Source organism: Mytilus californianus, unplaced genomic scaffold (genome assembly GCF_021869535.1).
Source record: "Mytilus californianus isolate M0D057914Y unplaced genomic scaffold, xbMytCali1.0.p SCAF_6, whole genome shotgun sequence".
In the NCBI taxonomy this organism is placed as follows: domain Eukaryota; kingdom Metazoa; phylum Mollusca; class Bivalvia; order Mytilida; family Mytilidae; genus Mytilus; species Mytilus californianus.
Genome location: NW_026262712.1, coordinates 81,124,748 through 81,152,405, shown reverse-complemented (window position 1 = coordinate 81,152,405; position 27,658 = coordinate 81,124,748). Strand labels below are relative to the sequence as shown.

Here is a 27,658-nt window from a genome sequence, read left to right as displayed (position 1 = left end):
AGTTCAAGGGGAACCACTGGTGGTAAGTCAATGATATTTGGTATGCAGTTGTATAAGCATTGGCATATCTCATTTCAGTGGAGAATATTTGGTGCCACCCCCGCAGTCATGGTCTATTGACTTTGAATCTTTTGCTTAGTTTACATGTATTAGTTTGTGATTAGGTCAGTTCAAGGGGAACCATTAGTGGTAGGCCAATGTTAATTAGTATGCAATTGTATAAGCATTAGCACATCTCATTCCCATGGAGAATATTTGGTCCTGCCCCCTCAGTCATGGTCTATTGACTTTGAAACTTTTGCTTAGTTTACATGTATTAGTTTGTGATTAGATCAGTTTAAGATGAACCGCTAATGTTAAGTCAATGATATTTGGTATGCAAATTTATTGGCATTTGCAAGTCTTGTTTCCATGGAGATTATATAGCCCCACCCCCTCATCATGGTTCATTGACTTTGACACTTTTACATAGTTTACAAGTCATTGTTTGTGTTTAGGTTTGTTGAAAGGGAACGACTTATGATAAGTCTATGGTATTTGGTATGCAGTTGTATTAACATTGGCACATCTCATTTCCATGGAGATTGTTTTGCCATGTGCCTTCAGTCATGGTTCATTGACTTTGAATATTTGCATAACTTACATGTTAAAGTATTGCTATTTTAATTTCAACATTTGCATTATCAAAAGTACAAAAAGGCGAGACATATCTCTGTGTTAACAGTTTATTATGTTTCAAATTCTGTGTAATTCAACTGAAACTTTTGTCAGAGTTAAGTTTAATGGTTACAAGAATCTTCAGTCTGAATAAAAACAGTCTGAATTGCCAGCACTCGTCTTTTATTTCTCTGTAACTTTCAAAAAAGCCAAACTAATAAGGCAAGCAAATTTATGATGATTTTATCTGGTGGTGGCTTTCACTAGGACTTGGTATCTGTTGCTATGTATTGAATCTTTATTTATTGAAATTTAATTGTCATTATATATTTTTTTCCAAATATAGTTAAGAATGGTCAGAATAAGGAGAAAATAGCTCAATCTGCAAATATTTTACTTCTTCTTACATTGAAATTTTATATGTGTTAATGAAGCAATAGTCATGTTTGTAAGATTTATGAGACATTTTAAATATTAAAATGATTAATAAATGTTATCATCTAAATAATGTGCAGTTCCATCAGGATCTACAATTTAAAAAAAAATTTGATTACATGAGACAAAAAATGATTCTGCTGAATCTGAAATCATTGTTTACTGTTGCAATAATGTAAATGATATTCAATTTCAAAAAACTTATTGCCTTCAATGGTAGACTTCATCAATCTATCTGAACAGGCATTATATTTAAGTCTTTTAATCAAAAAATTCAATTAACTTGGTGTATTGCTTCAATAGGACTATTGAATATTGCCTGATAATTAAAATTAAAAAAATATCTGGAGTAAATTTTTGGATTGAGTTTATTTTGTAACCAATTTTTAGTGTACATTTGATCCCTTATAGAAATACAAAATAATAATGAAGCAGTTAGTATGAGCTAGTATAATATTAGTCTCTAGTTTAGTTTTATATTTAAATGTAATTTTATGTATTGTTTATTATCATTCACAACATTGTTGCTCTTTTAACTTTATTATCTGATAATTAATTACATATATTACATTAAGATACATTGTAATATAAATTTACTTCTGGTGGTTGAAATGATTTCAATTTTGTTACTGATGTTAATAAGATGAACTTGTTTGTATTTTAAGATGGGAATGTAGAGGAGTATGTACGATCACAGATAAATCCACAGGCCAGTATTTCACCCATCAGTCGGACACCAACACAGCGTCACATCTTGGAGGTATCTGCTTCACAACAAAGACAGCAGGAACTTCTACAGCACAGACATTGTGTATGTACAGTTTGAACAGTTAATTCAATATTTACATCCCAGATATAAAGCTGCTCTCAAAAGTTAGGCCCTACACCAGAACTCAATGATTTAAGTTGGTTAGTCCAGAGGGACTTAATTAGAAAGTTTATTAATTTTGTATATACATCCAATTTGTCCTATTATGAGATTTTAAAAAAACTATATGTATTCTTTAACAGTACAATAATCTTCAATACTGACAAATATAATGCCTATCTATGGTGAAATGAGCATAGAGCATGGCATGAAAGAATTATTTCTTAATTTTATCTTTACATTTTTTCCTGATTAAACATAAATTTTGTGCTCTTTTCTGACCTTCCTATTATTCTTAAAAGTAATTATGTTATTATAAATGAGCCAATGGTCTTTGAACAAGGAACATTAAAGGTACCGGTATCATATCTTTATACTGAGCGTTATTGAGGTGTAAAACGTTGACAAATATAAAGCATATCTATGTTGAAATGAGCATAGAGCATAACATGATAGAATTATTTCAATTCTAATTGGAAAATTCAGATATTTGTACTTCAAAGCTTAAGTTTTATAATTACTCTGATAGAATAATTTTGAAGAAATAACAACAGATGATTTGAATGAAAAACTTGTAAAAAATCAGTTAAATAATCAGGGCTAATCTGATTGCTAGTATGTCATCCTAGACTATTTATACCCCCCCCCCCCCCCCTTGTTCTGTTATATTTGTTTTTTTAAGTCTTTGTGATGCTGTTCTACATCTAAATCAAATTTAGTGCAATGAAAAAAAGAGATGAAATAATTAAGTTGTAGAATATACTAGAATTATAATACATTCAAATCAAATTTTGCTGTAGCATGGTCTCTGTTCTCGGCATGCTAGGAAAATTGCATATGCTGAGAAGTTTGAGGTAAGGGGTGACAACTCTAAGCATCTTGCTTATGCATGCATTTTAAACTAAAATGTGACAGAATATTATTTAATTTAATCTGCATGGAGTTCAATTAATAATTATTTGAGTTAAAAAGCTTTTTAAAAGAAATAATTTTGAAGGTAAGAAGTATGATATTAAAGTTTCCTGTCACCACAAGAGATTTCTTAATTTATGATAGACATTTGTTCAAATGTTTTTTATTCTTCGATGTCTGACAATTGAATTTAATCAGTTTTTCATTGTCTTAAATCTTTAGGATTTTTTTTTCACTTTTAAGATGAATCTATTAACTTGGTAAAGCTATATAACAAGTAAATAGTTGAATTATTAACAATATTTTCATTGCCTGTAAATCATCTCTAAGGATTTTGTCATATGTTTGGTAAGCTTGCTAATAACATGATTGGTTTAACCTCTTTTTCAGTCAGCTATTCTGGTCTTCATTACAGTTTTGATTTTTTTTTATTTGCTGCAGTTTTTCACTGAAAAAATCATCTGAAAAAATTACTTTAACTCATTTTGAGATGAAAAAAATGTCATCTGATCACAGTAGTCTGTTAAAACTATGATCAACTATGGTTAAGATAAGGCACCATTTTGTCTTAGCAGATGATACATATGAACAGAAATGGCATTTAACATGTTAGATAAAACAAACAACTTATGCACATCTTAATGAATACCCATCAAATTTAGAGGGTACAAATCCTTAAAAGGAATTGATGTTTTGTTTCAGCAGAGGCATTTAATGTTGTTCCATTTCAGCGTATATAAGAAGTGTTTTACAAAACTTTTTGACTATCCATTGAAACATATTAATCTTTGACCTTTATATTAAGAAAAGCTACTTGCACCCTCAATAAGTAGGATTTTCATGAGCCTTATGTTGTCAGTGTGAGGTAATATATGTTTGAATGGAACATTCTTATATTGGTATTTTTTATATAGTTTATAAATTGATGTATATATAACAATGTTATTTTGTCTACTTACAGGAAAACAAATCAGGTAATGCCATACGTCAACATCCTTGTCCCTTTGATGAATGCACTAACAGATTAACACCTGATGATGGTAAGGGCACGCTCGCCAGAAAACATCAGGGTCGAAACGCTAGTGCATTGATATCTGTATTGTTTTATTGTAGAAAATCTCCTCTCTTTTTTTTGAAGTAGAAAATAATATTTTTTTAAAAGTATTTACTAATGCATGAAGCTGTACATAATTAGAGCTATTTGATAATTTATATTCATATATATGCAGTTCACTCATCATTATATTTAATTTACGTTGAGGAACCCTCTAATATATTTATACAATGTATTTTAAGAAATTTAATGACTACTAGGGCAACTGATAAAGAAAAATTTATATCACAGCAAAAAAACTTGTCTTTACCATTAGCAATGATATATTGGTTGAAAAGCCTAGACTAAATTTTAAATGCTCTTATTTATTCCTCATGAAAAATTCATTGTAATTGCATTCATAGTCTAACAAAGATTAAGAATTATTACTGAACTATGCTGTTTCTATCTAAATTGACAGTATTAAGGGAGAGCTAGAATGCTTTGAGAATTTCTTTCTCCAAAAAAAGAAAAAAGAAATGAAATGAGAGGAGATTTCAGTTAGGTGGGAGAATTGCATGATCAGATAAAAATATAACATTACCCACATGTAGCCTTTGAAGATGTGTGTGATATATATATAGTGTGTATATATTGAGTTTGGTATATATGTGTAAATGAGTTCGTTGTGGTTTAAACTTATCTTCATTGTTTGTTCTTTTTTAAAAAAGTTAAAAAAAATACCGGGTAATTGAAAAAATAATGAAAATAAGTACTGAACTTGGGAGTTATTGGATATGTAAATATACGGTTTTAATGAAAATATGTCAAAGTTGCTTCCAAAAATGTCTATATCAATCCATTCAGAAAAGGTTATTTTTAAGTCGGTCTTGCATTCTAAACTTTTTGCAGTCATTAGAATAGTTTTCTTGTGTCTTTAAATCATTATGGCAAGAGACATTTACTAGCAGAACAATTGTTTGAAAACAAAATTCTAGAAAAAGTTCCAGAATCTTCTTGAAATTTCTTGAGCATTTAATATAACTAAAGTTTATGTTTAGAAATCTTTCTGTCACATTTTCTAACTTTGATATATTTTTGTGGTCTGTAGAATAGTACCAGTGTGTATATAGAAATAAAAGCATGAAATATTAGGTGTTGTAGCATGAGAAAAGAATGGATTGTTTTGCTGTGGTTTAATCAGTATACAAAATATATATTCTCTCCTCTGTTTCAAGAAAACACATGTATGATAAAGATGCGAACCATTGAATAAATGTAGCACCTTATGAGCAGCAAAGAAAGATATCTGATTTGGCCTAATTAACCCTCATTTTAAATAGTCTGGTAAAGATATAAAAAGGATTTACCCAAAAGTAACTCAAATACATTTTCATTCTAGATAAAAATCAGAAAATAAAATGAATTGCTGTTAAATAGGATTGATTTCATGATTGCTCACTACAAAACATCATGATTTTACATTAAGTTATGATTCATTTAGATATTTTTTTACAATAGATATTTTTCAATATATTTTAATTCTTTGCCTGCTTTAATTACAATATAATCTGCATTTATTATTACTTCTATTTCTTTTTGTAGCAAACTTATCTTCACAAATGTTTGTAAATATGTGAATATAGAACATTTATTTCACCACAGCGGCTTATTCTAACAGACAGCCATGTTTGGTCATGATATTGTTTTCGTTATAATCTTGGGTTAAAGAAAAATGAAAATTAAATGGGGAAGTTTTATTTTTTATGTACAATACTCAAAGCACGACCAAAGATGGCTAACGGTTCTAATTGCTACTTTCAAATTTTCATAACTAAGCATGGTCCATTATGAATACTTTTCAGCCAAGACGGGCAGACATCGAGCTAGTGTTCCATCAGCTACATTTGTCAATTATGATACACCACCCACAAATACCCATATGATAGAGAAGGCAAGAAGTGAATCAAAAATAGAACTATTGTCACATTGTGAGAATGTGGAGCATACTGAGCCACAGACAAATGACATCCAACCAGAAGAAAATGGTGTTAATGGTAAAAATATTGGCTTTTTACATACACATGTTGAAGTATTTCAACAACTTAATATTGATCTTCAGAGAATTCTGGTGTTAGTGAAATTAGTTTTTTTCAGTTATAAATAAGAACAAACTAATACCAGAGTTGGGCATTTTCTCTGGTTATAAGCAGCAAAATTTCAAATAAGATGTCTAATTATCTGAAAAAGACTAGGGAATGGGTTGTTGGCTATGATTATTTTCACAAAAAAAATATTTATTTTGAAATATGATGTAATTAAAATTTTAGTTTTTGTCAATTTTTTAAGGGTGGCCTTGGTGTAGTTGTAGAGAATGATAGTAAACAAGTATTGAAATTAAACTTGATTCTTGATTTATTTCTTACTTTTTTCTCTTGAAAAAAAAACAAGTACAAGAACATTTTATCTTTTATAATTTTTATGGCCCCTCTGTTATTCAGTAATTCTGACATTCCGTCATTTCCTCATTCAGTCATTCAGTCACTCTGTCATTCTGTCATTCAGTCATTCCGTCATTTCGTCATTCTGTCATTCAGTCATTCTGTCATTACAAATTGGACATTTTTCTAAATGCCTTCACATATTGAGTTCATTTTTGATATGTGAGTCGACTATGATGAGTTACAGATTGGGTTTACGTTTGCTGATTTTTGTCGAAATTACGGCCTCTGGACTTCAAATATGGAAGACAAAATTTAAAGATATTATTGATATCTGACAGATTGATGTGTTGTGAAAATCTGGAGAAAATAATTTGATAGATTGATTAAACATTATGATAGTTAGATGGAAGGAAAAAAGGGGGGTCTTACAAATTCTGTCTCTAATTTGGAATCTTAAAATTCTAAATTTATCTAACTTTACAGAAAGGATGATTTGAAAACACTCTACAAAGCCTACATTTTATTGTTGCATAGTAATTCCATTAAATACATGGCAACAATCATGTCACAGAGATCCCTTTGAGCCTTTTAAATTGGCAAGTGCAAACTGAATTTAGAAGGAATAATATACTGTAGGCAGTGTTTTTTGTGTTGTTGGTATGGTATTCATGTATACCTTTATTTGTATTAATTAGCATTTTGTTTTGTTGTAGATGATGCCAAAGATGAAAGTAAGGAGAAACCAAATGAAAGGGTATCTTCTGGTAGAAAAAGTAGAATGGGTGTGTAAATCTGTAATATCTCTAGCTTTACTTCTTATTATTACCCACTGCTAAACATGCCCTAGTAATCTAAGCAGGTATCTATGGACCTGTTAATTCAAAATTTGTTTTCAGTTTCTGAGGCTACAACTGAGGAAAAAAAAAAACAACAGGAGAATAAGAAGTGAAAAAAATTTCTATAAACTAAATGAGATATAATTTCCCTTGGTTTTCATTAAGATGATGTTGCAACGACCTGAGGACTTCACTTAAAAGATTTCACAAAACATATTTTTTGTTGAAATGATATACTTTATTGATGAGGTTAATTAGTGAGAGAAAAGGAAACTTCTCCGTAACTATTATAATGATATCATTGCTGTTAACATACTAAGTAACACATGCTTTGATCAAACCTTAAACTCGAATATATTTGGTTGAGAAAAAAAACATGTCCCTCTTCCATTTCCCTTCTCTACAGTTTATTTACTGGAATAAACAAGATTTTCTAGTATGTAGTTTTAAAACACATGCAATCTGCTGTGTCCAAGATTCTGTTTTATTAATTTCTCTCATCTTTTTAGTATGTCCTTTTCATTTATTTTCATAATCATTTTTGTCGAGCCTTCGACTTTTGTCGAAAAAGCGAGACATAGCGATCCTACATTCCGTCGTTGTCCTCTTCGGTGGCGTCCACAAATATTCACTCTGTGGTTAAAGTTTTTGAAATTTTAATAACTTTCTTAAACTATCCTGGATTTCTACCAAACTGGGACAGAAGCTTGTTTATGATCATAAGATAATATTCAAAAGTAAATTTTGTAAAAGAAAAATTCCATTTTTTCCGTATTTTACTTATAAATGGACTTAGTTTTTCTGCCAGGAAACATTACATTCACTCTGTGGTTAAAGTTTTTGAAATTTTAATAACTTTCTTAAAATATCCTGGATTTCTACCAAACTTGGAAAGAAGATTGTTTATGATCATAAGATAGTATCCAGAAGTAAATTTTGTAAAAAAAAATTCCATTTTTTCCGTATTTTACTTATAAATGGACTTAGTTTTTCTGCCAGTTAACATTACATTCACTCTGTGGTTAAAGTTTTTGAAATTTTAATAACTTTCTTAAACTATCCTGGATTTGTACCAAACTTGGACAGAAGCTTGTTTATGATTAAAAGCTAGTATTTAGAAGGAAATTTTGTTAAAATTTTGTTCCATTTTTTCTGTATTTTACTTATAAATGGACTTAGTTTTTCTTCCAGTTAACATTACATACAGTCTGCAGTTTAAGTTTTTAAAACATTTATGAGATTCATAAAACTATCCTGGATTTTTACCAAACTTGGACAGAAGCTACTTACAATCAAAAGATAGTACAGAGAGGAATATTTTTATTAATTTTTTTCCTCATTTTTGTTGAGCCTGCGATTAACAGCAAAAGTAGGCGAGACACTGGGTTCCGCGGAACCCTTACAAATTTTTTATACACAAACATGAATAAACAACAGGGTAAATTGAAATCCCAGACAAACTTTGAAAACAATTTCTGGTAAATAACATATGTGAATGAAATATTCATGACATTAACATTTTGAATTCAACTACAGAACAATTTTTTTTTATCATTATATTTTGAATTTTGTAGAATTAACCCTTCCACAAATGGATGTTATCAGAAAGAAATCTTTCCAGCTGTTTCCAAACATTTTTGGTAATCCATTCAAAATTATTACTGAACACACAAGCTGTTTTTTGAAGTACACTTTTTCATTCCTAACAAAGTTCATCTTCCATTCATCATGATTTTTATTATTAAAGTCGATTGAATTTATTCACCTGCTCAATATTGTGGTTTTAAACTACTATGGTTGTAATGTTTTTTTAATTAATGCAGCATACTGTAACTTTGGGGAATAGACATATATTTAGTTTTGTTATAGCACTGTGTATAATTTATAAATAATTCATGTTTGTTCCTGCAAATCCAGGCTTCCCCAATTATAAATGCTTTCTCCTCAAATACCCATGTTCATTGTAAAGTTGATGCTGTTGGAGACTTTATTAAATAATTCAGCTATGTATGCATAGCTATAGATTTGTTCCATGTAAGATATTTTGACTTGCACTTGTCTACCTTTCATACTTTTTGAAATATTATTTGATTAATACTTTTAGTAATTAATATTTAAAAATACTTACTTTGAATTGTTAATTTTTATTTTAAATTCCTGGATTTGCAAGATCTTTTTGTGATTATCAACACATACCTAAAAGTACAATAAAACAGCAATTTTTACCTAATTTTGTGCTTTTGCAGAACCTTTGATCCAGAGGTTGATACATTAGTTTTATACTGATCCCTTTTTAAATTGTGTCAAATCACTTATGGGTTTAAACTTAGTTAGATGATTTAATTTAACATAGACTTTTTTTTTATAAAAAGAGATGTTTAAAAAAATCTTAAATTTATATTGATTCATTCAGTGATTGTAACATTTTAGGGGAGAGACCCTCAATCTTGGTCTATTTGACTGCTACTTCTAACTTCAGTGTGAAAGTATTTCCTCTTAAATTGCACAAGGTAAAAGGGCATGCTGAAATATTTTTTCATAGTTATACAAAAGAATGTAGAGTATTAAGAATTGAATGCTTCTTTTTGTAAATTTATTGGGGTGTAAAAGCGTTGACTGAAGTACATTTTGTATGAAACACGATACATTCTAAAAATGTGCGCATGGTCAACACTTTTACAACCCTATAAAATTACTAAAAGAACTATTCAATACTTATAATTACATTTTTTTACCATGATCATGGAAACACAATTTCTATCAAGTTTTTTTTTTTTTTACCTGTGCACTTTTTTGAGGAAGCTCGTGTCATCATGAATGTTACATTTCATTTTGAAATGAAGGTTAATTTCAGAATGACGCGAGATTGCTGTTAGCCAATCAAAATAACGTATTATAATGAAGCATACATGTAATGTAATTATTAAGGTATAAAATCAACATGAAAGCATAAGTTTGTAGGTCATTGTGCTTTATGGTTCATGTGCACCTTGTGAGTTTATAGCTATGGGAAATATTTGCCTTATTGGTTCTATATATCTGGTGTAGCAATCAGCTTCCAGGAGAAACAGTTTAATCTATATGCATACTTGTTGATAACAGTTTGATTGTATTGTATGACATAACCTTGCAGTGTGATTTTATTCTGTTACCTTAAACATGCAGTACATAGGAGTAAGAGCAAAGCATAGTCAGCTCTATTTCAAGTATTTGTTTCCTGTTTGTTATTTGAACCATATATTTCTTTACTTTAATTTTGATGCTTGAGAGTATTTCTCTGATACACAGAACTGTTTCATGAATCAGATAAGATAATTGTAAAGAAAGGAATAATCTTTAAAACTTGAGATGTGGTATGATTGCCAATGAGACAATTATCCACCAAAGTTCAAATAAAGTCGGTGTAAGCAATTATAGGTAACTACACCCATACCATATAGTCGGCTATAAAAGGCCCGGATATGAAAAATATGAAACAATTCAAATGAGAAAACCAATTAACGGCCTAATTTATAAAAAACAATTTAGGGAAAACAAATATGACGTACATGAACCAAAGACAACCACTGAACTACAGGCACCTGACTTGGGACAGGCACATAAAGAAAGATTTAAGCAGTATTTGTTCTCTGTAAAAAAAAAAGGTGAAATCTTCCAAAGATTAAAGGCTGAGAGCTGATTTCTGATTTTGGGTTTTGAATTGGTCAGTCAGAAATGTAATGCATGAAATTCAAATATTTATGTACTAAGGAACAATTGTATACTAGACCATGATATAATAATTATAAAAATCTATTTTTTTTTTGTAATTGTTTGACCATAATTTAAGTAATTCATATTTTTTTAGGCATTTTGACATTGAAACCAAATAAATCATGTATTTGTAGGCATGAGAGAAAGAGAAGAAACCCATCCATTAAGTGTCAGTCATCCTGACTACCTGATTAACCCCCACAATAGGGCAGGGAAGACTAGGGTACAGTCAGCTAAAGGGGAGAAAGATGTAGATAATGCTGTAGAAAGTATCAGAGAACTTAGACAGTCATTGGTATCTAATGCTACACAACAGAACCTTAGTCCTACAACTGGGTACGATTTATTTAATTCTATACCGTTGTCTACTTTTATATAGCTACGTAAATCAAGGATTATTCTAAAAATGACGTATGGATGAAATTCTTACCTCAGTGGTTTTATTTTTTTATTGGTGTGGCTGATCTATTAAAACTAGTGTATTTAATTGTGAGGATTTGACATAGTAAAGGAAGATGGATATTTTTAGCTCACCTGGCCCAAAGGGCCAAATGAGCTTTTCTCATCACTTGGCGTCCGTCGTCAGTCGTCTGTCATCATTAGCTTTTTACAAAATTCATCTCCTCTGAAACCACTGGGCCGAATTCAACCAAACTTGGCCACAATCATCATTAGGGTATCTAGTTTAAAAAAATGTGTCCGATGACCCCGCCAACCAACCAAGATGGCGGCATGGCTAAAAATATAACATAGGGGTAAAATGTAGATTTTGGCTTATATCTCTGAAACCAAAGCATTTAGAGTAAATCTGACATAGGGTAAAACTGATTATCAGGTCAAGATCTATCTGCCCTGAAATTTTCAGACAAATCTGACAACCTGTTGTTGGGTTGCTGCCCCTGAATTGGTAATTTTAAGGAAATTTTGCAGTTTTTGGTTATTATCTTGAATATTATTATAGATAGAGATAAACTGTAATAATGTACAAATAAGTCATCATAACCAAAATTGTCAGTCGACCCCTTTAGGAGTAATTGCCCTTTATAGTCAATTTTATCAATTTTTCGTAAATTTTTGTAATCTTTTACAAAAATCTTCTTCTCTGAAACTACTGAGACAAATTAAACCATACTTGGCCATAATCATTATTAGGGTATCTAGTTTAAAAAATTTGTCTGATGACCCCACCTTCCAACCATCATGGCCGACTTAGTTAAAAATAGAACATAGGGGTAAAATGCAGTTTTTGGTTTATATCTCTGAAACTAAAGCATTTAGAGCAAATCTGACAGGTGGCAAAAATGTTTATCAGATTTAGATTTATCTGCCCTGAAATTTTCAGACGAATCCGACAACCTGTTGCTGGGTTGCTGCCCCTGAGTTAGTAATTTTACAGAAATTTTACAGTTTTTTGTTATTATCTTAGATATCATTATGATATCTAATATCTAATACTATTAATTATGATTTTAACCTTATTTTACATGATTTCCAAAGCATCAGTAAATACAGGTGAGCGACACAGGCTCTTGAGAGCCTCTAGTTTTAAATTACAGCAGCCATCTTGGATCCAATATTTTATATTCCAGAATCATATAATTTTATACTGATTTTAGCATATATTATTGGCCTCAAAATAATAATGTTTATTCAAATGAGTAACCCTTTTGTATTTTCATGGACTAAACAAATAAGAAGAATTTTGAATTATTCTTAAAATGATCTTAATTTCTTAGAGCAATTTTCTCACAATTTCCTTTAGTTAAGGTTACCTTTCATAGGTTTAAGATCAATGTCCACCTTGTATATAAGTAGTACAATAGTACGGAAAGTTGAATTGTGATAACAAGTGGTCTCAAATTAGTATAATAGCAAGGAAAGTTGAATTATGAAAACAAGAGGTCTCAAAGTTGTATAACAGTAAGGAGAGTTGAATTATGACAAGTGGTCTCAAAGTAGTATAATAGTAAGGAGAGTTGAATTATGATAAAAAAAGGTGGTCTCAAAGTGGTCTAAAAGTGAGGAGAGATGAGCTTTGATTACAAATGGTCTCAATGTAGTAGGAAAGGTGATTTATGATAACAAGTGATCTCAAGTAGTACAAAAGTAAAATTATGATAACTAGTGGTCTCAAAGTAGTATAATAGTAAAGAAGGAAGCAATACAATTGTCATTAGTTTATTTTTAATATAAACATTCCCATGAAAAGCATCTAAAAATTTCTGATCTATCTTTGAAATTTAACTTAAGGAGATAAATGTTGTTTCTTACCACTTTTTTGGTTGGATTTTGAGCAAAATTATAGGCCTTCTTTTTTTATAGAAGTTATATTTGAATGGAATCATAATTAAGATTACGTTCAGATGGAATAACGATGAAGATCATTTAGAAAGATGAGTTCTCAAATTATGTAAAAAAAAACTTGCCTGTGTTTCAGAGGGTATATCAAGCGATTGATGCAGGAAACAGATAGGGACATCAGGGAACTTACAGATGAAATTAAACATGACATAGAGGTAAGACTTATTAAATTTAACTGATATCAATTTTATTTGCATGACATGTTATTGGAATAATCTGAATGACATTCATTCAGGACAAACAGTTTTGGAAACTAGATATTCAAAAATTCACCAACAATTCCAAACTTATAGTATGTTAAGCTAGACAAATATTTTGTCTGTGTAAGACTCAACAGCTGGAAGGCCAAAATTATCAAGCATTTGAAAAGCTTTGAAAACAAAAATTCCTAAAAACTGTGCCAAATACTGCTAAGGCAATCTATGCCTGCAGTAGAAAAATGTCAGTGTTTCAAGTAATTCAATTTTTAATCAACAGAAAATTTATAGAACAGGGTTATATAAAACACTGAATAATCAATTAAAAAAAGGATCTGATCATTTGGCTTTTTATTTGTTTAATTGATGTTTATGTTTGTATGGAATGATCACAAAATATAAAAATTGTGGATACACATAGTATGACTCCTTGAATACCTTGTTGAGTATGCTATTCACCAAATATGTGTACAATTGTGAAGATATTTTAAAGGATTTTTTATGCCCATGCCACTCAGTGGACAGGTCTTTTAATGATGCATATGTCTATCCTTACTTCATTATAAAATCCACCAGATGTCAGGTCTTTTATTATTATGCCTATAGTTGTTGCATGGATTTTGGGTCTATAAATGTATAATGGTTAGTAACAGATAGAGTATGCCTTAGATTTTGGATGATACTACATTTCATGCAATAACAGTCCTTAGACTTAGAAAATTACATAAACATTGTGTTATTCTGGCACCTCTACTTGTTACATATTATAACTAAATGCGGTTCCTTCAACCAACATATGTAATAAATCTCAAATCTTTATAATTAAATGGGGTTCCATCAACCAACATACATAATAAATCTCAAGACTTTATAATTAAATGCGGTTCCATCAACCAACATACATAATAAATCTCAAGACTTTATAATTAAATGCGGTTCCATCAACCAACATACATAATAAATCACAAGACTTTATAATTAAATGCGGTTCCATCAACCAACATACATAATAAATCTCAAGACTTTATAATTTAATGCGGTTCCTTCAACCAACATACGTAATAAATCTCAAGACTTTATAATTAAATGTGGTTCCTTCAACCAACATAAGTAATAAATCTCAAGACTTTACACCGTTTTTTCTATTTCATATGTATGAATGTTCTCCTACAGTTTGAATGCTTGGAAGTTTTCACTTTGCTTGATGTTTGTACATATATTGAAGGTGTGCATGTGGTCAGGGTTTTGATTTTTATTAATATTTGTTCTTTTGGGAGATAGTTGAACTTTGTCATTTTTGGAGTATATACTTGCATAAGAGGTGCATAGCATTTCTGGATAACTCCTCCTACAGTGATCCATAGACCTATGTGCTCCCATGCTCAACTTTGTGTATTTTAAAATAACACTTTGTATCTGCCGGGGCATCATTTGTGTCTTCCAGGCACAATAATATCTCAAAGAACGTCCTACATTGACTTTTTTTATAATACAGTTACTTCAGAGTGGAGTGTGGGGGCATCACTTTGTCTAGTTATCAATAATTACAACTTTACATGAATGTATGACAACTGCAATAATTAGTACATGTATTGTTTGTGTATATGTATTATGTGTATGACCTCAGTTGTTAAACAAGAAAACAGATAAGAACAAAAGTAACCAAAGTAGTCTTTGATAACAGACTGTATATACTGTACAGGTGGAAAATTTTGTGCTGGGAGCCATTTTCACTTTTTAAGCGATCAAGTTATTTGCGCAAAAAATATACACATTAATGTGAGAAGTTTGTAAAAGCAATGAAATTTGCGTGAAGGGCAAACTTATCCTTAATTTGTAGGTGTTAAAATGGTGAAAATAACAATTCACAACAATATCCATGTTTACAATATATACTAGAAGAGCAAAATAAAGTAAGATCCATTTGATAGAAAACTGATATTAAAATGATACATGATAAAACTCTGAAAGCAAGAAAATAGTTAGAATAGTTGTTATTCTTCATATTGCAATCCTTAATATCTCCTATGGTTAGTATTACACTCTTACTAAAGAGGAGTGTATGATGTTTCGATGAGTTTTATGAAAAATGATTTCTTTGTTTTACAAGGTGAAGCGGAAGATGGCAGAAGATCACAATGATGAAGACGGGGAAATAGAAATACCTGTTGAACAACAATATGTGACAGATAATTCAGTTCCTGATCAGTTTAATCCAAACCAGAATGCTCAACCTAATTCTGTATTTGATAGAAATAATTATGTACAGATAGATGAACTTCCTTTGACAGAAACTTTAATGGGTAGAGGTTATCCTGAGCAGTGGAAAAATTTTGCAACTCAGGATAGTTCTACAATGACAGATTTTAAAAAGCCACATGGACGAAAGAAAGGAATAGTTTCAAACTATCCAATGAGTGATCGGACTTATGAAAGAGGACCAAAAGTATCAGGGGATACAACTCCGGGCAATGTAAATAATAATAATTTTAACCGTAGAATTCCTGATGGTACAATAGTGGAATCATACCAGATTAGTGCTTTAGATAGGACAAATACCTACAAAGATATACATAATTCTAATAATAGTGCAAGTAGTAGACACTCTAAATCTGGTGCTAATTATGATCTACGACCAATATCAGATAGAAACTTTCAGGAGCAGTTTCATAGGAAGCTGAAGAAAGGAGAGTTAAGAGAGACTAATACAATTCCTCCTTCTCCAAAGGATAATAGAAGCAGTTGTAGTCAGTCAGTTCCACCAACTGTTTCTGATAAATATTTTGAGGTGAGGTTCAACATTTGTTTTGTTTTTATCACAGTACACCATCATCATGTCAAACCTGTCTTAAGCAGCCATTGTAGGAAACTGGCATATGAATCTATCACAAAGTCATTATCTCAAAATACTGTATTATATCAACACATATAAAAGTTATGCATTGTATGAAAAATCACAATTTTTTTAAGGAAGATTTTGACAAGGTCTAACTGCATTAATAGGTTAAGATACTCAATCAGCACAGAAAGAATAGCCATTTAAAACAGATATCCACTTAATTAAAATTACACTATATAACAATAGCCAGTTGTTTTGAAAGGCCATATGTTGAGTGGCCTTTTAATACAGGTTTGACTGTAACATTTATCAGACTGAAACCATAATACACAAGTGTTAGAAAAAAATATACTAAAAAGTAATTAAATGTTTATATAGGAATTTATTGCAAATAGTCTGGAACATATTTTTATGATTTCACTATTCCCAATTTAATTGATATTTTAAGAACACCTTTCCCTTTTAAAGATTAGATATTCATAACATATGTTAAAAACGAAGCTGTCACAACACAGAGGAATCTCTTTTCTGGTCTTGTATTTTCGCTTTCCATGTCACACAGTTAATCCACAACTCCTAGAAAACTGCTTGACAGAATTCAACCAAACTTACACAGAATGACAGATTCTTCTACAGAACATTAAGATGTGCACCAGCTATTTTTGATCTTAGTGATTTTTGGCAGTTTCTTAACCAAAACATGTATTACTTTACAGTCCCTCACATTTTTTAATACATTATAAACCTGTATATTCCTTGCAGTCTTTAAACTATTAAAATTTAACCAAAACAATCAAGCATTAAAAACTACGCATTGACTAGCCTCAAATCAGCTTTGTTACTTGTATCTACCTAATGTATACATGAAAAAGTTTACTGCAAAGCAACCCCCACCTTGCATTATGTTTCTGACAAAAAAACATTCATGAGCTAATTTTTCATGCTTTTGTGTTGGCGGGCAAGCATTTTATTTGATGGATCATGGGGATATTTGAAAGAAAAGGTCAAAAGGTTAACAAATTGTGTTGCTGGTGGTGGTTGCATTGCAACTCCTGAAAGTTCAAAACTGATGTTAATTATAATGTTAAAACTTTTTAAAATTAGATTGTCACTTTCAAATTTATTCTTTTATTGACTTATACTGTCAAACTTTTGTTTTCAAAAACTGTTCGTTTAGGAAAGTTTCTGCATTCCATGTTGTTTTTGTTTTATTTTTATTTTTAGGAAATGGCTAATGCTATTGACAGAATAAATGTTAAATAATTTTTACATCATATTGAAAATTCCGAAGATAAAATGAGAAAATTTATACAAAACAATTGTCAGTTTTGAACTTTTCTGTATGTAACTAGTAATGTTTGATGCAACATTATTGTAGCCATCAAACAGAGTGCGATCAGCCAAAGGTCCACAGTCGAAACAGTTGGCTACAGTGTCAGCTGCAGGTAACTATATGATTACATCCTCCAGCTTTGTATAGCTTGCTATGCATTTGTACTAATTTATAAAGCATGTTTATGCACTTGGTGATAAAAATGTCAATACTTCATCACATACTTCACTGATAAATAAACCACTGCTTCGAAATTAAAGAGCAAATTTTATGTTGTCTTTGTTAAACTTTTACTTTTTATAAAATGATATTGACAAAAATTATTTGTCTCTTGGTATGTGATGAGGTAATTTTGCATTTTGAATTTTGCATGTTTATATATTAACCAGGAAGTTTATTGCATGTCTCTTAACTGATTATGGTCATTTCTTTGTGAAAATTATAGATGTATATCATATTTTTATGTTCATGTTTGCAGGAGAGACTAATCTTTAAAAAAGCGACTTTATAAATTTTACTGATCACAATTGTGTAAATATTTTAACAATGTATTAGTTTGTGATTAGGTCTAGTTTATGGTGAACCACTAGTTGTAGGTCAATGATATTTGGTATGCAGTTGTATTAGCATTGGTACATCTCATTACCATGGAGATTATTTGGCCCCGCCCCCTCAGTCAAGGTCTATTGACTATGAAACTTTGCTTAGTTTAAATGTATTAGTTTGTGATTAGGTCAGTTTATGGGGAACCACTATTGGTAGGTCAATGATTTTTGGTATGCAGTTGTATAAGCATTGGCATATCTCATTTCCATGGAGATTATTTGGTCCCTACCCCTCAGTCATGGTTTATTGACTTTGAAACTTTTGCTTAGTTTACATGTATAAGTTTGTGATTAGTTCAGTTTAAGATGAACTGCTAATGTTAAGTCAATGATATTCGGAATGCAAATGTATTGGCATTTGCAAGTTTCATTTCCATGGAGATTATATAACCCCACCCCCTAATTATGGTTCATTGACTTTGAAACTTTTACATAGTTTACAAGTTTAGGTTTGTTTAAAGGGAATGACTTATGGAAAGTCAATGGTATTTGGTTTGCAGTTGTATTAGCATTGGCACTTCTCATTTCCATGGAGATTGTTTAGCCCTGTACCTTCAGTCATGGTTCATTGACTTTGAATATTTGCATAACTTACATGTTAAAGTATTGCTATTTTAATTTCAACATTTGCATTATCAAAATAACAAATAGGCGAGACATATCTCTGTGTTAACAGTTTATGGCTTCTGTTTAAGATTACATATTTTAGATTTGCAAATGGTTTGTGCATTTATTAAGTTTTTCCATATCAAATTCATTCTAAGAATTAAATGCGAATCAAAGCAGTAAGGCATGGTTTAAAGACATGAAATGTATAGAATGCACTGTGAGCTCCCTAAAAGGTCAGATACTTATTTGGTGATACCTATATAAAAATAAGGAGATGTGGTATGATTGCCAATGAGACAACTATCCACCCAAGTTCAAAAGAAGTTGATGTATACCAACATCATAAAGCAGAAACTCAAGAGTGCAACCCTATAGAAATAAAAACCCCTTGCTAAATTTCTTTCTAAGCACCCAGGGGACATCAAATAACATTGTTGTTCTAAGAATTTCAGATATACTTGTTCACTATGAAATAAGGATAACTTTTTATATTCCAGTTCTTTATATATATTTTATTATTGGTGTGTACATGACTTGCACATTCAGTCATCATGAGATGTATTTTATAGTTATAAATGTATGTATATATATATATATATAGGAAACAAATACAAAGAGTATTACAGAGTAAGTAACTTCAACTGATCAGGCAAAAGAAATTATGAAGAATTTAAGCTTGTAGAAATTATTTTGGAGATTTTTTTTTATAGTCCTTTAAATGGTTTCATTCATCATTGGGCTTTGGGGTTTCAGATTTCTATTATCTGAAGGAGATCTAGATGTTGAAAAATTCCTTTTCTTCTAGAAAGAAATACTTAGGATCAGTTAGTTACTGAATGTTATTCACTAGCCATGCTTTCTCATTGCTTTTTGCATGTATTCATGTTTTTAATGTGAACATGAAGATATATTAGGTAATTTAAAGGCTGTTGATGAACAGTTTGCTATAACAGGAGCTTTCAATCAACAATTTAATGATAACATTTTTAAAAGACATCAATTTTTGAATAGCTAGTTTAATCCAATGATGTAAAAATAGGATGTTTAACAGCTATTAGTTATAGTTATGGAGAAGTATACAATTAGCCATTTGATAGATTCTCACTACTAGCAGAGCTAGGTTATACTTTGTAGAACTTTTAACTTTACCTCAGCTAGACAATTTCTAATTCCTTTGAGAAGAAAGTACTGCTCTTCATTCAAGTTTTTTATTGATTGTCTACAGTGAGTTGATGTTTGCAACTTGTTAGCTGTAATTCATGTAATTACTATTTCAAAGTTAAGAATTTACCATTTGCATTCAAACACATGTAGTTTTGATCATTTGTTGTCATTAAATATAACTTTCCATGAATACATCACAGTGAACTAGCAATTAATTTAGATTACATTGTAGTATTTTACTGTTGATAATAATCTTGTTTCTCCATATAATATTTTTGATATGGAACAATGTTTCAAATATAAATGATAATTTTAGGGAAGAAAAAGAAGTAAAAATTTTAAGGTAAAACTTTACTTACACATGAGTAGAGTAGTGACAAAATTTGATAGAATAAAAAATGAAATTGGAGATGATAAAAATTTTAACATATTGAATTTAACATATGATTGAGACTTGTATGCTTTAAGAACAGGAGACATTTGAAGAGACAATTTTTTGTTTTGTAAAATTGACAGAATTTCTTCAATTAAACATGTAATGTTTTTTTTTGGGAATGAGTTTTAGATTTTGTTTTTAAATTAAGACAAGGATTTGTATAGTAAACTATACAAATCCTTGATTAAGACATGAGGATTCATGGAGGACATGTTTTTGTGTCAATGCCAATCTATCTTCAGTTTTTTTGTTTATCAACCTGCCTAATATAATTCACGTAAGATAGATATTTGAGAGTAGTTATTAAATGCATTCTATAACAAAATTTGTCACTACCATTCTCAGAGGTGTAATTCCACTCCTTTCCTTCTTGATCACTAATTTAGATCCACATTTCTAAATGCTTATGTATTCAATTAAAAACATTTATAGTTGCTCATGGGCATCACTGAAATGGAAATGCATTTTTTATTAAAACACTCCTTTCAAACTGCTATATACAGTGTATATAAATTATTAGATGTTTGTACATATATCTGATGACTTGACTTTAATCAGCTGTAATTATTGATATACAAGTTCCACCAGCTGAACAATACTGGAGTATTTTTATGCCAGGCCTAAGACATAAGGGGTGGGGGGCATTATGTTTTCTGGTCTCTGCATCCCTATATTATTCTATCCTCCTTTTGTAATCATTTCATCTGTATTGTATCAGGTTAATGTTTTTGGTTAAGGTAATTTAAGTTGTGGTCACATTAACTAGATATTTAGTTCACATGTTCATTAAGATATGAACTTTTTAAAATTTCTTGTCTTACAGATTAATCTTAAGTTTCGGCAGTTTTTTATTTTGTTTGATAAAGGAATTCTTGAGTTTTTGGGATTTTCTTCAGTTTAATATTAAACAGGTTATAAATCAAAGTAGTTCTTGAAACCATTGATGCTCAACAATAGCCATATCAAAATCATTTTTATATACTTGAAACAATGGGACATATTTTGAAAGATATTCATTTCCTTCAATCTATAGTTTGTGGTTATTTTCATAAATGGAGTTGATTTAATTTAAAAGTTCTATTTCATACAAGAGAGGCTTATCTTTTTGTATAGAGTATCCATTTTAAAGGTGAAGTTGGTTACATGCATGGATGTATGCATGCATGAAGTTTTTGGAATATTTTTATTGTTTCAAACAATTGGCAACAGTAAAGTCTCTGCATTTGACAATGATTTGAAAAATCTGCTTAAAAAGTGACAAATATTGCATTTAATAAAGTTATATTGTTTTAAAGGCAGGCATCTGATACAATGTTTAAAATGAAATAAGACAAGATATTCTGGTTTGTTTTTATTAGATAACTAAAATAAAACTTCTTATTAATAAATTAGTGGATACCGGTATATTAAAAGTGAGGACTTATTTAAATTAAAATTTCTATCAAGTAAATATCATATTTTGACTTTTCATATATACGGTATTAACTTTGTTGCAGCCAGTACTAAATGAATTCTTTCTTCTGTCTTAGTCTTTTTTTGCAATATTTGTGGGTGCTGGTGTGCACATTTCCTTTGAATACTGTACTTTCAATATACCAAGACTCAGTTATCCATTGTTAACCTTTATTCATCATCATGACCTTGAACTTCTTTATATCACTCTACATTTACAGTTATCCTGCCAAATCATTTTTGCCTGCATTTATTTATCAATAATTCTTATATGATTTGTATATCTACATATATTTGAAGGTGATTGGTAAATTTGAATTATTTACTTTGGTTTACACTTTGATAAACCATATTGCAGGACTTACTTTTGTAACCGATATAGACAATAGAAAATTTCACTGAGATAATACATAGTTCATATGAATGGAATCCTTGGGTTCCAAAAAGGCTGAAATTGAAAAAAAAAACACCAAATGTTTGGTTTGAGAATTAAAAAAATTACACAAATTTTTACTGTGAGTAAATTGACCCAGTTTACACATCAATAACCATATAAAAAATGTGTTTAGTCCTATAATATTACACATCTGAAAATTATAATTACTTGTATACGGTATCTAAAATGATTTAATGAGGCACAGGTACAGAGCAAAAATGACCATACTCATGATCTGTCAGTGTTACTGTTCAAATATTTAAATTTGATCCACCAAAAACCTTTTTTTAGACAGAAAGATATAGAAAGTAAAATAAATTCAGATGTTTCATACATAAAGATTTTACCAAAAAGACACTCGCTTATTAAGATTTCTTTTAATTTTTCAGAGGCTTTGCCGACAAAGATACAACTGATGATAAGCCAGGACCATCAGGAAGAAAAATGTTTTGGAGGACAATTTCTGCCATTGTCAAGAACTATTAGAGGACCATTTTACAGAGGTGGAACAAAGAAAAAATGATCTTTCATAGTGCTGAATTTTTATTTATATGCCATTTTTCTTGTTGCCATAAATAGTTTTATAATAGTTCTGGCATGGATAAAAGTAATAAATTCTGCAAGTTCAGACATTAAACGGAGAAATCAGTAGAGAACAAAAAGTCATAAATCAGATTTATATAGTGTTTTATGGTAACAAAAAAAAAATCAAAATAGGAGAATTAATTTGTTTTTGTTTTTATCATTATTAAAGTCAAGATAGATTTAATGAGTTCATTCATGTGATATTAGTCCAGGATCCATGTATAGTATCTATGCACATTCCTCCGTCCATTTTGTGTCTTCATCCATCAATTTTATTAGTTTTGCAGTATTACTCATTTTGTTCTGAATGTGATATAAAGTAAAAATTTAATGTTTGCTAGATATTTATTTAAATTGTTTGTTAGTTGCATTAATGATATTTTTAACATTTTTTATTTTATTAGCAGCTCGTAATAATATTTTATAGTGGCCTTTTCAAGACAAATAACATCTCATAAAAGGTATGGTTTTTTCTTAAGTTGTCTCTAAAAGCTTTGTGAAGGCAGATTGAATAATTCCCAAAGATCATTTAAAAGATCAATGCCAATTAAATTTATACAAATTATTTGTTTCAATAATTTCACGTCTGATTAAGGATATGCTAAAATATTAAAGCCAGGGTTGGTAATTTTATGTCCAGAAGGGTTATTTATTCCAGTTACTGGTTTATATTTACAATCTTTGTGACAGATATTATTTATTTTATCGTCTTTTACATGTGCCAAATTTGCATATTTATTTTCTTTTATAAATGTAACCATTAGGTTTGTAATTTTTGTTGTGAATTATATTCTCTCTAAATGTTAGAAAATGAAATAATTAATATTTAAGACTAACATTTGCTATGAATAGACATGTACATAATATACCTTATTATGAAAAGTTTTCTGCTGATGTTCTTTTAGCAAAAGTTTCAAAACTTCGCATACTTTTGCAAGATGATAACAGAAGCTCTAATTTTAAGTTAATGTCTTCATCTGCTACAAAGATGTGAACATTTGAAAAATTGAGATATTTGTTTTTGTACCTGGGTAGGTAAAAGCTGTTCATTTATCATGTTTTTCACCTATATATGACATTTTATTTGATTACTGAAGTTATGTATGAAAATTATAGTTTTTTTTTTATTTATTTCAGAACCAATTAGCTGCGACAAAAACTTATTCTGTATTTCATTTATAATTGTTTGTTGCACAGTTCTAATACTATATTCCGATATTTCAAAAATGTAAGTGTCCATCTGTCCTCCTTAAAGGCTCTCTCACCTATGAGCTTTTAGATGGATTCAATAATTTTTTTTAGGAAAGTCAATTTTTGCAATGTCTTGGTCGAGCAAAAAGAACCAGGTACCAAGACAGAATTTTAATATGAGGTTTAGCCTTGTGAAATATATATAAAAAAAAACATAGAAAATTGTCTTGATAGACCTAAAACTTCATTTCTGAGTGGATTTCTACAAAATTTATTGGCAGTTTCATATTGGTATCCTTCAAATTGAGTAAAGCTTGAAAATAGATGCTGATGATCAAAAGATAAAACAGGAGTAGTGGCCCTTAGAAATATAAAACTTAGACCGATAACTCCATTTCTTGGTGGATTCCTACAAAATTAATATTGGCATCTTTCAAATTGAGTAAAGCTTGAAAATAGACAAATTGGACAAATCTCCATTAACAATTAGATAGCTTTGTTAAATCTTAATGGAATTTTACAAAACTTGGACAGGAGCTTCTCCATGATTAAGAAATAGCATATGAAGAAAAATTCTCATTTTTATACGACCGCAAAAATTAAAAATTTTTTGGTCGTATATTGGTATGACGTTGGCGTTGTCGTCGTCGTCGTCGTCGTCGTCCGGCGTCGTCCGAAGACACATTGGTTTTCGCACTCTAACTTTAGTTTAAGTGAATGGATCTCCATGAAATTTCACCATAAGGTTCAATACCACAAAAGGAAGGTTGGGATTGATTTTGGGGGTTATGGTACCAACAGTTAAGGAATTAGGGGCCAAAAAGGGGCCAAAAATAAGCATTTTTGTAACTTTCAGACAATAACTTGTGTGTAAGTGTATGGATCTCTCTGACATTGTACCACAAGGTTCCATATCACAAAGGGAAGGCTGTAATTGATTTTGGGGGTAATTGCCTCAAAATTTTAGGAATTAGGGGCCAAAAAAGGGGCAAAAAACAAGCATTTTTCTAGTTTCATGACAATAACTTGTGTGTAAGTGTTTGGATATTTCTGAAATTGTACTACAAGGTTACATATCACAAAGGGAAAGCTGGAATTGAGTTTGGGGGTAATTGCCCGAAACGTTTAGGAATTGGGGGCCAAAAAGGGGCCAAAAATAAGCATTTTTCTAGTTTCCAGACAATAACTTGTGTTCAAGTGTATGGATCTCTCTGAAATTGTACTGCAAGGTACCATACCACAAAGGGAAGGCTGGGATTGAGTTTGGGGGTGATGAATCATAAGGGAGTTCAAAAAATTTGGGGGGGGGGGGATTTTTTTTTTTTTTTTTTTCTTTTTTTCCTTTTTTTTTTCTTTTAAAATTTTCCATTTTAAGTTGGTTATTTCTGATTTATATTTAAAAGCAAATAATAATGATATGGTAGGAGATACACACCAAACAGGATGTGTAAATTATTATATAATAAGTATTGTGCAATAGCAAGAAATTTTCAATTGCACAGTATTGCACAATAGCAAGAAATCTTCAATTGCACAGTATTGCGCAATAGCAAGAAATCTTCAATTTAACAGTATTGCGCAATAGCAAGAAATATCCAATAGCACAATATTGCGCAATAGCAAGAAATTGTCAATTGTACAGTATTGCGCAATAGCAAGAAATATTCAATTGCACAGTATTGTGCAAAAGAAGATACTTCGTATAAATTGCTTATTTCTTGATCAATTTCAATGGGGTTTTATTCTTGAATTCTTGGGGTTCTTTAATATGCTGAATCTAACCGTGTATTAATTTTTTAGATTTTGGGCCCCGTTTTTAAATTGGTCCACATTGAGGTCCAAAGGGTCCAAAATTAAACTTTGTTTGATTTCATCAAAAATTGAATTATTGGGGTTCTTTGATATGCCGAATCTAACCGTGTATTTAGATTTTTAATTTTGGGTCCCTTTTTTAAATTTGTCTACATTAAGGTCCAAAGGGTCCAAAATTAAACTTAGTTTGATTTTAACAAAAATTGAATTCTTAGGGTTCTTTGATATGCTGAATCTAAACATGCGTTTAGATTTTTGATTATGGGCCCAGTTTTCAAGTTGGTCCAAGTTGGGGTCCAAAATTAAACTTTGTTTGATTTCAACAAAAATTGAATATATGGGGTTCTTTGATATGCTGAATCTAAACATGTATTTAGATTTTAGATTTTTGGCCCAGTTTTCAAGTTGGTCCAAATTGGGGTCCAAAATTAAACTTTGTTTGATTTCAACAAAAATTGAATATATGGGGTTCTTTGATATGCTGAATCTTACCATGTATTTAGATTTTTTATTTGTGGGCCCGCTCTCAAATTGGTTCATATTGAGGTCAAAAGGGTCCAAAATTAAACTTTGTTTGATTTCATCAAAAATTGAATTATTGGGGTTCTTTGATATGCCAAATCTAACCGTGTATATAGATTTTTAATTTTGGGTCCTGTTTTTTAAATTGGTCTACATTAAGGTCCAAAGGGTCCAAAATTAAACTTAGTTTGATTTTAACAAAAATTGAAATTTTGGGGTTCTTTGATATGCTGAATCTAAACATGTGTTTAGATTTTTGATTATGGGACCAGTTTTCAAGTTGGTCCAAGTTGGGGTCCAAAATTAAACTTTGTTTGATTTCAACAAAAATTGAATATATGGGGTTCTTTGATATGCTGAATCTAAACATGTATTGAGATTTTAGATTTTTGGCCCAGTTTTCAAGATGGTCCAAATTGGGGTCCAAAATTAAACTTTGTTTGATTTCAACAAAAATTGAATATATGGGGTTCTTTGATATGCTGAATCTTGCCATGTATTTAGATTTTTTATTTGTGGGCCCGCTATCAAATTGGTTCATATTGAGGTCAAAAGGGTCCAAAATTAAACTTTGTTTGATTTCATCAAAAATTGAATTATTGGGGTTCTTTGATATGCCAAATCTAACTGTGTTTTTAGATTTTTAATTTAGGGTCCCGTTTTTTAAATTTGTCTACATTAAGGTCCAAAGGGTCCAAAATTAAACTTAGTTTGATTTTAACAAAAATTGAATTCTTCGGGTACTTTGATATGCTGAATCTAAACATGTGTTTAGATTTTTGATTATGGGACCAGTTTTCAAGTTGGTCCAAGTTGGGGTCCAAAATTAAACTTTGTTTGATTTCAACAAAAATTGAATGTATGGGGTTCTTTGATATGCTGATTCTAACCATGTATTTTGATTTTGGACATTGGACCATAATAGGTAAATTAAAAAAATTCAAGTTCTTAGACCACATTCTTTCTGTGTCAGAAACCTATGCTGTGTCAAATATTTAATCACAATCCAAATTCAGAGCTGTATCAAGCTTGAATGTTGTGTCCATACTTGCCCCAACTGTTCAGGGTTCGACCTCTGCGGTCGTATCAAGCTGCGCCCAGCGAAGCATTTTATTTTTTATTTTTCCATATTTTACTGATAAATACTTAGTTTTTGGCAATCAATATTACCCTTTTAC

The 27,658-nt window shown here is 30.3% G+C and overlaps 1 protein-coding gene across 36 annotated transcripts in view; it reads left to right on the top strand.

Annotated features, from left to right (window-relative positions):
• LOC127704447 (cytosolic carboxypeptidase 3-like) overlaps window positions 1–25,449 on the top strand; it is a 107,703-nt gene extending 82,254 nt beyond the window's left edge. For 32 of the 36 annotated variants that reach the window (XM_052208505.1, XM_052208498.1, XM_052208524.1 and 29 more), the window contains 11 exons: window positions 1,758–1,903; window positions 2,761–2,814; window positions 3,834–3,912; window positions 5,771–5,962; window positions 7,063–7,131; window positions 8,760–8,825; window positions 11,073–11,274; window positions 13,376–13,454; window positions 15,607–16,284; window positions 17,714–17,780; window positions 22,760–25,449. In XM_052208505.1, the coding sequence (XP_052064465.1) occupies window positions 1,758–1,903; window positions 2,761–2,814; window positions 3,834–3,912; window positions 5,771–5,962; window positions 7,063–7,131; window positions 8,760–8,825; window positions 11,073–11,274; window positions 13,376–13,454; window positions 15,607–16,284; window positions 17,714–17,780; window positions 22,760–22,893 (1,766 nt within the window). In that variant the 3' untranslated portion in view covers window positions 22,894–25,449. Of the gene's footprint in view, window positions 1–1,757; window positions 1,904–2,760; window positions 2,815–3,833; window positions 3,913–5,770; window positions 5,963–7,062; window positions 7,132–8,759; window positions 8,826–11,072; window positions 11,275–13,375; window positions 13,455–15,606; window positions 16,285–17,713; window positions 17,781–20,362; window positions 20,390–22,759 lie in introns of all 36 variants that reach the window. The other 4 variants (XM_052208512.1, XM_052208499.1, XM_052208502.1 and 1 more) reach the window with 4 other exon arrangements.
• Window positions 25,450–27,658: the final 2,209 nt, after the last annotated feature.